General features: G+C 43.0%; 1 protein-coding gene across 2 annotated transcripts in view; it reads left to right on the top strand.

Annotated features, from left to right (window-relative positions):
* Window positions 1-12085, top strand: part of ERI3 (ERI1 exoribonuclease family member 3) — a 130500-nt gene that overhangs the window by 4329 nt on the left and 114086 nt on the right. For both annotated transcript variants that reach the window (XM_048313661.1, XM_048313663.1), the window contains exon 2: window positions 5267-5541. In XM_048313661.1, coding sequence (XP_048169618.1) covers window positions 5290-5541 — 252 coding nt within the window. In that variant the 5' untranslated portion in view covers window positions 5267-5289. The remainder of the gene's footprint in view (window positions 1-5266; window positions 5542-12085) is intronic.

Raw genomic sequence — 12085 nt, 5'->3', positions numbered from 1 at the left:
CGCGTCTGTGATGTCACAATGGAAGAGATTCTGGTGCTCTGACATGTCTGGTCGTGCCTTTGACAAATCAGCCAAGGAACCCAGCGGCAAGAATGAGCTCAAGAAATGGGAGAGACGTTCCTTAACCCAAGAGTGCCCTCCATCCTTTAGTCAGCCTTTTCTGTGTTCACTTACCTCTTCCGTAATGACCATACAGAGGGAAACCAGTGCCTGTATAGGATGAATTATTTTTTTCAGTTGACCTACCAAGATGCATGTTTCTCCCAGATGAGCAGTTGCCCAACTTTCATCCTGTAACCCTCGTTCTTTTCTGTTGTTCCCCTCACTTGTATTGCTTCTAATTTTAGACTGTAAGTTCTTGAGAACAGGGACCTCCTCATCGGCAGTGGGAAGAGCCTGGGTGTGATTGTGGAGTGCTGTAAAAACAAAATGATGGATGCCAAGTTGTATCTGAGCTGAGTAATGATGGGGCAGCATATAGACATGCCACGACATTACAAATTTTCCAAAACACAGGCGTGGTTGTCTAGCAGTGCCGGAGACAAACCCAGCCAAACGTGAAGGGAGTGCAGCTGTATACTGTTCTCATGTTCAAGTGATGATACTGTGAGGTTAACAAATTAAAGAAGCAAATTTACCTGTCTAAAATTGTGTTACTTTATTAAACAGTTCTAAAAGCTTTGTCTTTTGTTATTTGTTTTACTTTATGTTGGTTTTTTTTTTCTTTTTGGAAGTTTGAGTGGTGAGAGTGGATAAGCTGGTCTTGTTCATAGTCTCTCATTTCCTGCCTCACAGGCTAGCCAGGTGGTGTCATTTTTGGACTGTAGTTCATCTAATGAAATATTCGGGTTTAGGTTAAGGTTGATTAAAAAATAATCCTGAGTTATCTCTATTGTTCTTCAGTTATGTCTTCACACAAGTGAAATATGGGCTCACATTTGACCTCTGAGTATGCATTTGAACAGCTACCAAAATTGAAGTCCTGCATTTTTTGTTATACTGTGTTCCAGGTGTTGCTAAATGTATGCAATTTTGTTTTACAGAAAGCATCCCTATTACCCCAACTATCTCCCTCCATAATTTTAATAAAATAGACAAACCTGACTTACATTTTTGATTGGTTGTGGTTGCTCTAGCCTTGAGTTCAGTCGTATGTTGGAGGCCAGGAGTCACAGCTGCCCCTACCCAGGCTTTGCACAATAAACTGAAGCATTTTACTCCCAGAGCTTGCTTGCTTTTATTTTTAAATTTCAGTGTGTCTTGTAGTGTAGATTAGTGGGGGGGTTTTCTTGTTTGTTTGTTTATTTTGTAATAAACAGGAGGGCTGTCTTGCCATAACAAAGTTACTTAACATGTAAGAAAAGGCTCTCATAAAATTTAATTTCTTGGGTCACCCCTCCATTGTGAAGTCAGGTGTTGTCTTCCTGCCCCTTCCCTACTCAGCTTATCAAACTGGACAGTGAAGAGGAATATTTTGGGCTTAAAGGCAAACTGTAATTTTAATTAGATGTAGTTGTAAAAACTTCATATTTGTGTTATGTGCCAGGAGCCATTAAGCTCAAGTTTGTAGGCTAATTTGTTTTGCCATTGATGAATTTGAATCCTCTGGAGCTTGTGTGGTGCACATCTCTGTAGCTTTGGGGCTGCCCTGCAGGCAGGGGACAGCATTTGCACTGCCCTCCTGGCTCTTGTCACCAGCATTCTTCAGTGGCAAGAGTTCCCTGTCTTGTTCCTTGCTGCTTTGGTTGTCCCTAAGCAACTTTCCCAGTAGGAAGCCTGGCATGCAACGGCTGCCAGTGCAGATTCTCTGCTTCACGCTCAGTGGGACCCCTGGCAAAGCTGGTGGCTACAGCTGGCTCTTGCCTTTCTCTTTGCTTTCCTTATTTACTGGTGATCAAACTGTCGTGCTTTAGTACCATGTGCTTGGACTGCTAAAGAAGCAAGAGCTATGGTCAGCCTGAACTTGTCTTGGTACCTGCAGCTGATGTCCAGAGAATTTTTTTCTTTTTTAAATTTATTTTTAAAATATAGATGCTGATTTTAGCCAGTACTGTCACATGGGACACACACTATTATACAGCACAGAACACAAACTTTATCTTCCAGCTGAAACCCACCACATACGGCCATTTCCCATCTTACTGCATGTAGCAAATGTAAAGTGCTGTCACATTTTCCTAGGTCTGTGTACAATCTGTCAAAATAATTCCCGAGGTCCAACCTCAGTTCATGGTCCCATTACATTTCATACGTATCTGTGTGAGGAATTTGAGCTGTGTGATATGAAATATTAACCTAGTAGGGTTGACTGCCAGATGTGACAGCTTGCACTGTCTGAGATTATAATCTGATCCTGTGTGTATAAGAAATATATATGTGGTGTTTTATGTAGGTTTGGAAATGGAATCACTGAACATGTGGATTTATACGGCTAGAGCTGGGTTTTTAATTTTTGAAGCTGCATTGCTTATATCATTGTCTGTTGGAAAAAAATACAGGATAATTACTAGTGCTTTGCATTGTCATAGCCATTATAAATGCTTTACATGACTTCTAATAAAGTGTGTTTGCTCACCAGCTATCTTGTGCTCTGAGGCAGTCTGACCTTGCCAAAGAAGATGATGTGAGGTCTTCCCAGGGCACCCAGAGCAGTGGCTGGGTAAACATACCGTTAAAACTTCATTTGGCTGAAGGTGCAGAGTTTGCAGTGGGGTTACCCTTATTTGTATGCTGCCTGTGTAGGGAAATCCACTTGCAATACCCCACTCATGCACCTTTGTTCGGAGCACTGCTCCCTCTGCTACATGGGAGAGTGCAGAGGGAGGCTGCTTTTAGGATGGGGAGCCTGATCCTGTTGCTAGACGTGGACCACTGCAGAAGTTGTTAGTGTAAACTGGCACGGGATGTTGGCTGTTATTTCCCTCCACTGATGTCACGCGGTACTTGTGTGACACTGACCTGCCATGCCAGGGTCTGGCATGGTGCTGCCGTGTCTGTGTGGGACCACGCCTGAATCTTGCCAAGGTGCCTGGTTAACCTTTGTCACGGACTCAGTGGCTCAGGAGCCTCTGCACCACTGTGTGTAGTGCAACCCAGGCTGAAGATTCATGGGGTCCGTTTCAGATACCCTGGTCTTGCCAGTTAAGATATATTAGAGATCTTGCTGTGGGTGGGTGGATAATACGTGTTTTATTGCCTGTGTTTGATATAGGGGTTGAAGCCTGCCTGCCTCCCCCACTCCAACTGTGTATTTTACTTTATGCAGTAGGCTAAGGACCAGGTTTTCCTGCAACTAGTTTACAAGCTGCTTTATTCTGAGAGATTATATTTGTTGTGATGAGCTTTTAGATTCATAGTAGCTTGAAGATTTAAAGCATGTATACCTTAAATATCTCTTATCTGGCACATGTTAGAAGTAAGTATAACTAACTTCTATTTGGCTGTAATGCATTTTTCAATGACAGCCAAAGCTGTAGATGGAAAGGCAATAGGTACTGAACTGAGCCCCTTCAAAATAAATGCCATGTTGGGCTCTTTTTTTTGGTTTTGCAACTTGAGTTTTCAGTTTTCAAGGGACCTGCTGCCTGGCACACTGCTTTAATAAAGCAAACAGCTTCAAAACATGATAGCCTTAAAGCAGAGGGGATGCATATATGCCATGGAATTGCAGTGTGGGCGCTGTCTCGGTCTTAAACATCTCAACTCCTTTGATTTTTGCCTTTCACTCAAAACCCTGGAAAGGGAAGGTTACCAAATGCATGTTTACTCGAAGCACACAACCTGCTTAGCTGCAATTATCTCCTAATCTGGTCCTTCCGAGTTTCCCTGGTCTCGCAGGTAAATACAGATTTAGCCGTTATTCAAGGCGTATTATTTACCTCATTAAGTGTGTATTTTGGCACGTGCATTATTTACCTGACAGACTAACGGATGGGTGAGAGCAAATGCTGCCTTTTGTGCAAATAGTGACTTTGTTCATGAGCAGCGAGTCCCCGTTTTGCCATGGCCATTTTGTCTCCCTGTCTCATGGTGGTTGCTTCCATCCCTTCATGGTAGAACAAAAAGCCAGCACAGGTGTGGGGAGGCTGTGCTCCTAAAAAGGCAGGTGGGTAGCATGTCATGTGATGGAGTTCTTCCACAAGCAGTGGGACCAGCTGTGGGGATAGATTTAAATATTTATGTAGGAAGGTGTGTGTGTGTATGTATGCATACCCAGTTAGAGGGGGCACTCCTACCCTTGTTCAAGAGGACTGAGTTGGTGTAATTTGCTTGTTTTGCTATCAGTTCCTGTACCCACCCATGTAACACCAAGAGCTGGGCTTGAACTCTCACCCCTGTACATCTATTAACAGTCCTGAGGCTGCCCCATCTTGGATAATGACAATCGTGGCAACTGTTTCCTGCAAAGTTTTAGAAGAAAAATAGCAGGAGGGGAAATCCAGGTAGTCTCACACGAATAATGCAATTTATTAAATAGTGTTTGTTAAATAAAAGCATCAAAAGGTGATGGCTGAGTGAGATACTTCTTTGGGACGGAGACTGTAACCTATAGAGTCCTGCTTGCATTTTACAGTTCCTGCAGTCTCTGGGTGTGGTTAGTTGAACTGATACCCTCCTCTGAGAAATACCTGAAGTAAGAAATGGTGTGTAGCACTAAAACAGTATCTCTGAGAAACCTTAAATACAGAGCAAATGAGACATTTCCTGGGGAGGAGCCTTCCAGCCACCAGCCACCTGCGTTTGTAATGGAAGTGCAGTGTTTTGGTGCAACTGGCAGGCATTTCAGGGCCAAGCTGTTTGGATAAGTTGTAGTGTTGGTATGTGTATTGCTGTGTTTTATTTTTACCGTGTATCAGAAACTGCATTGTATGTGAAAAGATGAAAGGCCTCAGAAATTTCAGCAGGGCTTAGATTGGATATTCTGTGTTTTAGCTGGTTCGTGTTGTGTTGTGCTGTAATGAGGTTCAGCAATGCTGTAATGGGGTGTGATCTGGTGCCTGGAGCCATGACTGTTGTGTATCTCATAGTTCTTAATTTAGAGTCATTTGCAGAGGTTAATTTTCAGTTGCCTGTGATTCTGGACACCTTAAGCTCAGTCCAAATGTCATCTGTTCTGCTTAGGGCAGGTTACTGTGTTATTTCGGGTTTGTGATGCTGGAACGTCCACTGGGAAGCACAAAGGGAATCCCTGTCAGAGGAGGACAGTGAAGAGATACCAGTAGGGATGAGATGTATATGTGAATGAGTAACATGAGTCTCTCTTCAGTTTCAGATGCCTCTGGATGTTCAATGATAGCACTTCTCCATACTGGAGCAGCAAAGTTTCCCCAAAACTTACTTTCAAGGGCAAGACAAGCTGTGTCCCTCCTCCTCCCAGCTGGTGTTCTCAAAGGGTTCAGCTCCATCCTAAGCAGGAAACTGGCGTCCCACGGCTTTGGAGCTTCCATGGCAGCAATGTCATCCTTCCCTCCACAGAGATATCACTACTTCTTAGTGCTGGATTTTGAGGCTACATGTGATAAACCGCAGATTCATCCTCAGGTAAATAGTTAATCCTGTTAATTATCATCTTGCAAGTTGCTGCTGCTCTTCTGAGAGGTAAAAGGAGAAAGCATAGTGCTGGCTCACTAATTTTTTCTGGTTTGTCCCACCTACTTTCTGTTGCTGGTTCTCCAGGCCTCTTGCCAGTCACCTGCTGTCTCAGGAGCAATGCCAGGAATTGGTGAGAATGAATGAAGGAGTCTGATTTCCATCAAGGAAGTGACAATTCATGTGTTATTGAAAACATCTTTAAGTCACGTGTACTTGTCATTTGTCTGAACTGGGAAGGGTCTAAAAGTTTTTGGCTGGAAACTTGCATTAATAGATGGCAGCCGTGTTGATTCTGCAAGGAAAAAGGCTGTTGTTAGTGAACAGCTCTAGGAAAAGAATATTTTGAATGATGAGAATATGTGCAGCATAATGGTATTTCTAAGTATAGAAGAAAAACAGTTTTTAGATAATTTCAGCAAGATCAAATATCTTGCCTGTGTTCTAACTCTGGAATGTATTGAGGCAGGAAGAGTTCAGCTTCAGAGAGATCTTCCAGTGCTCTACCACTTAAGACATACAGAGATCCAGATGAAGTACAGAGCTTTTCTGCAAACAGTTCTTCCATAGTAGTGTAGAACAGATTAGTAAAAATATTCTCAGTTGTCAGCAGGATGTGCCTAGGTTTTCAACTGGAAAACTGTACTAAAAAGAAAAAAACCCTGATATTAGGTTGGTAGCGAACAAACAGAATTTCTGAGTCTAAAACGAACTCACCCTCCTCTGCCAAGCAATTGGTCTGCATGTGTTGCTGGTAATACCTGCATTGATATTACCAATTGCACAACTTCCTTGTGCTTTGTTTCTACTATATGAAAGGCTTAAGCAGTTTTCCGTGTGATGTCTCATTACTGAAGTGACTCGATGCAGCGTGTTCATTTCCCAGTGCCGTGCTTGTCCTAACACAGGGTTGCTGCAAGTTAGGATCAAACTTGACTCCTGTCTTGCCCAGTAGTGCCTTGGTGGGTGCTGCCTGCCCTTCGTGTTTCTTGAAAAATGGATAGCAAATTCTCTGCTCTTTTGCTGGCTCCTTGTGGGAGGCTGTTGTGGCTCTGCATCCAGTTCTGCTAGCAGGCTCTTAACCACTCTCCAAGTGAGATGTCAGGCTATTTCCTGCATGCTCCGCCTCGGGTGCACAGACCTGTCAAAGCTGTAAATTGGATCTACCTTGTCCCTTTGGATATGGGTTTGGTCTGTGCACATTTTGATGCAAAACCATGATGCATGTGGAGCTAGTTTACAGCTGGCAGTAAAAAGGAGCATGAGTGGAATATGATTACTACTGTTTTAAGGAGCTTTGTCCCCAAGTCCTTGCCAGGGAAAGTAATGGTCTGGGCCAATGCAGATCTGCTATATATTTTGTTGGTGAGATAGCACCTTTAAGGTGGAGATGTTCTTCAGTGTTGTTTTTCCAGTCTGCTGTGTTCAGTGCCTGTCTGCATCATATAATGTGTTGAAAGGGCTGTCAGTCTCTCACATCCTCACCAACAAATTAGTTTGACAAATAAAGAAATTACTTTTGCAACGTGGGGCTCAACGTAGCTGGAAAGGCTGAAGGTGCCTGCCAAAATTGGGAAGCTTTATAAAATGAGACTTTAGTTGATGCCCTTACCTACCTCTTATCTCTTTGCTGACCAGCATGGCTTTTGTCCTCGTTGCTGCTAAGCTGTATATCATGGTGAGCAAATGGTGCCGTGCATTTCAGCAATGTTTTCTGCAAAGTTTTAGTGACAGGATCTTTCACTGCAGGATTGATAGACAGGTTTTGGAGGTTTGGTCTGAGGTCAGACCTGGGAGCTAGAAATGGTCAGGTGCTGATCTTCACTGTGATTCTGATAGTTCTTCTGCTTTTATTTTAATGCCTGCAAAATAGAAGTCTAGATACAATGAAATTCAAATACATTGGGATTTGATGAGAAGGCTGTATATACAGTGCTAAGCTAAGCTGGGATCCATGTTACTTTAAGTGGGTAAGCAGAGCTGTAAATTTAGCCAGTTCAGCCTAAAAGTCTTGAAAGAGTTCACTTGCCACCATACAGCACATTTCACATTTCTCACTAACTGCTCTTCAAAATATTCTGGCTTCTTACTAGAAACTATTGAAAGAGCTGTCTTTTTATGTACACTAATATGTGTGACTGCCACATCTGCTCCCCCTCCCGTTGTATTTACTCGTGCTCCTCTGTAACTGGCAACCTTGCTGGCTTTATCCCTGGGGAAGTCCTTCATGCTCATTCGTGAGCCCTAAAGACCCCTTCATTTCCATTCCCTTTCATATTGTCCAATCTCTCTCTGAGGTCTCGTGGTATGGCCTCTGTAATGGGGATCAAGGAGGGTCAAGGACAGTGGTATTCTCCTGGGAAGCCATCTGCATTGTGGCTCCAGTGGCTGGGACTGCTGGCTGAGTGCCTTGTGGCCGCTGGCCTGTGCTTTACCAGTCACTCCTGGGTCAGGCATCAAGGGTACTTCATGTTCCCTGCCCTACACCCACAAAGGAACGGGAGCATCCTTGCAGCCCTGACTTCTGATAGCTTTCAGCAGATAGGCCCCTCCATCAAAGTGCTTGTTTATATACACATAGAAACTGTTCAGCTTCTTTGGTTTTCTGGATGTATTCATGAATAATGGGACCATCCCAGAGAGAAAAGAAGGCGTGGGGGGGTTTAACTGCACAGTCTGTGTCTTGTAGTGTTTTAGCCAGCCAAAGGTCATTAGGGGTTGGCAGTAAGAGATGTTTATGGGTGGCCTCTCGCATCTCTTTAAAGCTTACCTTGTGCCTTTGGAATGTGATCTGAAGCCCAGTGGGGTCAGTTGAGAGCTGTCATTCTGTGGAGGTCGGTGGACCCTGAACTGTGGTGGTGTGTTTCATTTTTCAGCTCTGAGTTTTTTCTTTTACTGTCTGGTAAGAGTTTATAAGTACCTTCTGCTTTTATACACTGTCAGCCCATAGAGCTGGGTACCTCTGGAGCTTTAGCTTCATGAGAAGATGCATTAATAAGTGGGAGTCTTGCTCTTTTGTCCCTTTGTCCTTGTAGACACCAATGTTTATGGTGGTCAGTGCTTTCAGTGACTGTGTTAAGCAGCTCCACAGACACATCTGTGGCTGCCTGTAACCTTATTTTATTAATGCAGTAAGAAGGTTTGCCTCTTTCAGTCAGCAAGCCAAGTATCTTGTGTTCAACTTCAGCCAAGTGGATGAAAAGAAATGATTTGGTTTAAATATAAAAAGTCTGAAGGTAGAAATCAGATCTGTTCAAAGCTGAATTTGAAATTAGCCTTCTATATATGATGTTAATCTCTGATCTATTGAAGTTACTTAAATGAAAATCAAATAAAATTCAAGCTCTGGATGTCTACTGCCTGGAAGTGTAAAAGAGCATCAGACCTCTGACCTGGTAGGAGGAGCTGTATCTAGGAGTTGCTAAGCTGCTAAATGAGCCTTTGGTAATGATAAAGTTGCCTTTTCTCATGTCAGTTTTTTCAGGTGTTGAGTGTCTCAGATTCACTCAAATTTGATAATCATTTGGGAACTAGAAATTTGCCTCTTTCAAACTCTGTAAAGGGAATGTATGAAATGTTCAAATCTTCTCATTGCTGAAGAAGGTTGTGACCAGAAGCAGAATAAATTGTTTACAGACAATGTTTTCTGTGTCCTCCTAAACAGTTCTTTTTAAATGCAAAAATATCTTGATATTTTTTGTTAGTGTATCCTAGATACTTCAAATCTGTTTAGCATGCATTTAGATTGTTATTTGGGGAGAATTTTTAATTATAATTGCTGTCAAATGAAACTGGATATACTAATAAATACAAAACATCACTCACCATTTCAACAAAACCGTAAACACTGACACTGTGACTAAGCAGATGTTCAGTGACTAATTTATTTTTAAGTGTACAAACAAATCTGGATGATCATAGTACATATTGTGATTTGCAAAAGTGTATTAACAAATAGGAGCCAGTCCTTCTGTAAGATAATATTAAGTACAAATGAAGGAGAAGGTTATATCAGGTTCAGTCTCTATTTGCTTGAGTGCTGCTGTAAAAGACATTACAGGTGTTTTCCCTTGGACATCCGTCTTGTGGTTCCAGCTCCCAGTGACGGGCAGGTGCAGCTGGAGTGGCTGTGATGATCTGTACAGCTGCCTGTCCTGCTCTATGTGCGATTTTGTTCCTGCAGCAGGGACAACTGAGCCGTGTGTCTCTGTTCCTGAGGTGCTGTGATTTATAGACTGACCTTGTAATGGGAATGGATGTTGATTTCCACCAAATTTAGGCCATATCAAAAGATGTGCAGTCCCTGCCAAGCTCTCTGCATAGGTGACTAGGTAGAGGATAGGGAGGCTGCCTTGGGAGCCATAGCTGAAGCTACTTTGTTGGAGGAATTTGTCCTTGAAATCACAAACTTCTTGCAGGAGGCAGCAATGGAGGGGTTGCTTATCTGCTGGGAAGCAGGCTGCAAGGTACCTTCTGTGTGCTTTCCATGTGGTTTTCTGTGGAGACTGCATCAAGGCAATCCCAGCTGAAGGCCAGGATAGGAATGCAGATGTCTCACACAGTAACAGACATTGTCACAATCCTACCCAGAGGTGGATAAAGGACATGTGTGTGCCTGTGCCTGCCTGTTCTATCTAGACATCCCCACGTAGTAGTTTTCTTCTAGCACTGTTTTCGTGTGGCAGTTAAGCTCAATGCACTAGAAATCACCTGCCAAAACCCTTATTGAGGATGATTGTGAGTTGCTGAAAAGTAAAGAAATTCAGGCTTGTTTCCCATGGCAACTTTAACTCAGCATAAGTATTATAGTGGAATATTAATCTGCAATTACCTATGTTCATGCATCTTAGGCTTGGGTGTACTTTTAATTACTTACTTCTCAATTCAGCTTCTTACAATACTGTTTCTAGAGGAATGCTGTTAAAAATGCATTTAACTTAGCAACTTAAAAGTTGCTTTTTTTCTTTTTACTGAAAGTAAGTAAATATATATATTTATCATCTCTTTGCCAGTTATGGCTGTTGTTATGCCATTGGTCTTACATCAGAATGCTTTGAGTTCCTAGAGTGGCAGGAAACAGTTCATATAAGAGCCCTTTCAGATGGATTTTCCTGTTTGCATTGAGTTTTGAACAAACTTCTTTAGGCCTTGTAGCTTTAGAGGGTTACACCGCACCTGGCATCTCAGACCTGCACTCACTTTGCCTTGGAGATCTCCCTCATTCTCCCAGCAAGTGGGAACAACCTTACTGTGACCCATGTCAATCTGACAGGGTGGGTTATAACTTCAGGCAACAGCATTAGCTGTATTTATTTAAACCCTGATGAGCTAGAGCACATGAACAGTTACTGAACCCAAATCTCCTGGAGAGCACAACCATGAGACCACCAGGCAAGTCATCTCATGTATGAAAAAAGATTCAAAGCAATTTCTTATTTAAAGATATAAACCCAGCATTATTATAGCAACAACTCTAAAATACCAAGGCACTCGGGTGGCCAATGGCTGCAGTCCTAACCTGACCTAACCTGCTCAGCTTTTGGCTGGTTATTGACAGGCCAATGAGATGACTACTTTAAAGCAATCAGTCATGTTGCCCTTTCCCTTGCAGTATGTGGAGACCCCACATCAGTTATGCATCCCAGCGTGCAATTCCCCACCTGTGCTGTTTGAACACTGTATCCTTAGCTGTGCAAACATTACACATCGTTTAGGTGACAAGTTGCAAAGTTAAGTAGACTTGTTGTTACAGCAGAAAGCAGTTGAGCGGCAGTCACCCTGAAAAGAAAAGATTCTGGCTAGCTCAGGAATGTGCAAGTCTGCTGGATCGTGTTTAAAGGTTTGTTCACCTCTCCGTAAAGCCACTGATGAGGGCTACATGTGCTGCTGGAATTGCTCCCATTGTGCATTTCTGAAGTGAAGGGGGTGGATGTCACAGGTCTGTATATTTGCTGTGCCTGTCCTGCTGTGTGCGTGGCCCTGTGCAGTTGTCGATGATTGGTGTGTGCCTGCTGCTCTTTTGCAGCCTCTGAGGTATGGGGAGTATTTTGCATCACTCCCAGCATAATGTTTTAAAAACAGGCAGTATTCTTTTATGGCATGGCATCCATCTAGTGCTACTTGGGGATGGTGCTCTTCAGGCTGCTGTGGTTCCTGGGAAATGGTCTTTGCTGTGTTAAAGTGGTCTTGTCTTCACTTTGAACAAAACCTTCCTCATAAAGAAGCAATGCAACTCAACCCTTTTAGTGAGAAGGACACAGGACATGCGTAAATCTTGTGGGCTTTTTCCCCTTTATGCCAAGCTTGCTGTGCAACCATCCCTGTGTTGTTTTTGTTGGTCTGTGCACTTGTTAGCTGGCAAAATACTCTTTGTAACGTTATTTAGTTCCTCTCTGTCAGGCAGAAATGCGCTGTCATCAGCAGCTAGTTGTGATGTCTGTAAAACCCTGGGTATTCATTTACATGCACTAATGTGCCCTTTCTACCCATCCCAGAT

Source organism: Corvus hawaiiensis, chromosome 9 (genome assembly GCF_020740725.1).
Source record: "Corvus hawaiiensis isolate bCorHaw1 chromosome 9, bCorHaw1.pri.cur, whole genome shotgun sequence".
Taxonomy (NCBI): domain Eukaryota; kingdom Metazoa; phylum Chordata; class Aves; order Passeriformes; family Corvidae; genus Corvus; species Corvus hawaiiensis.
Note: the sequence above shows the minus strand (reverse complement) of the source record. Positions and strands in the feature narration are given on the sequence as shown.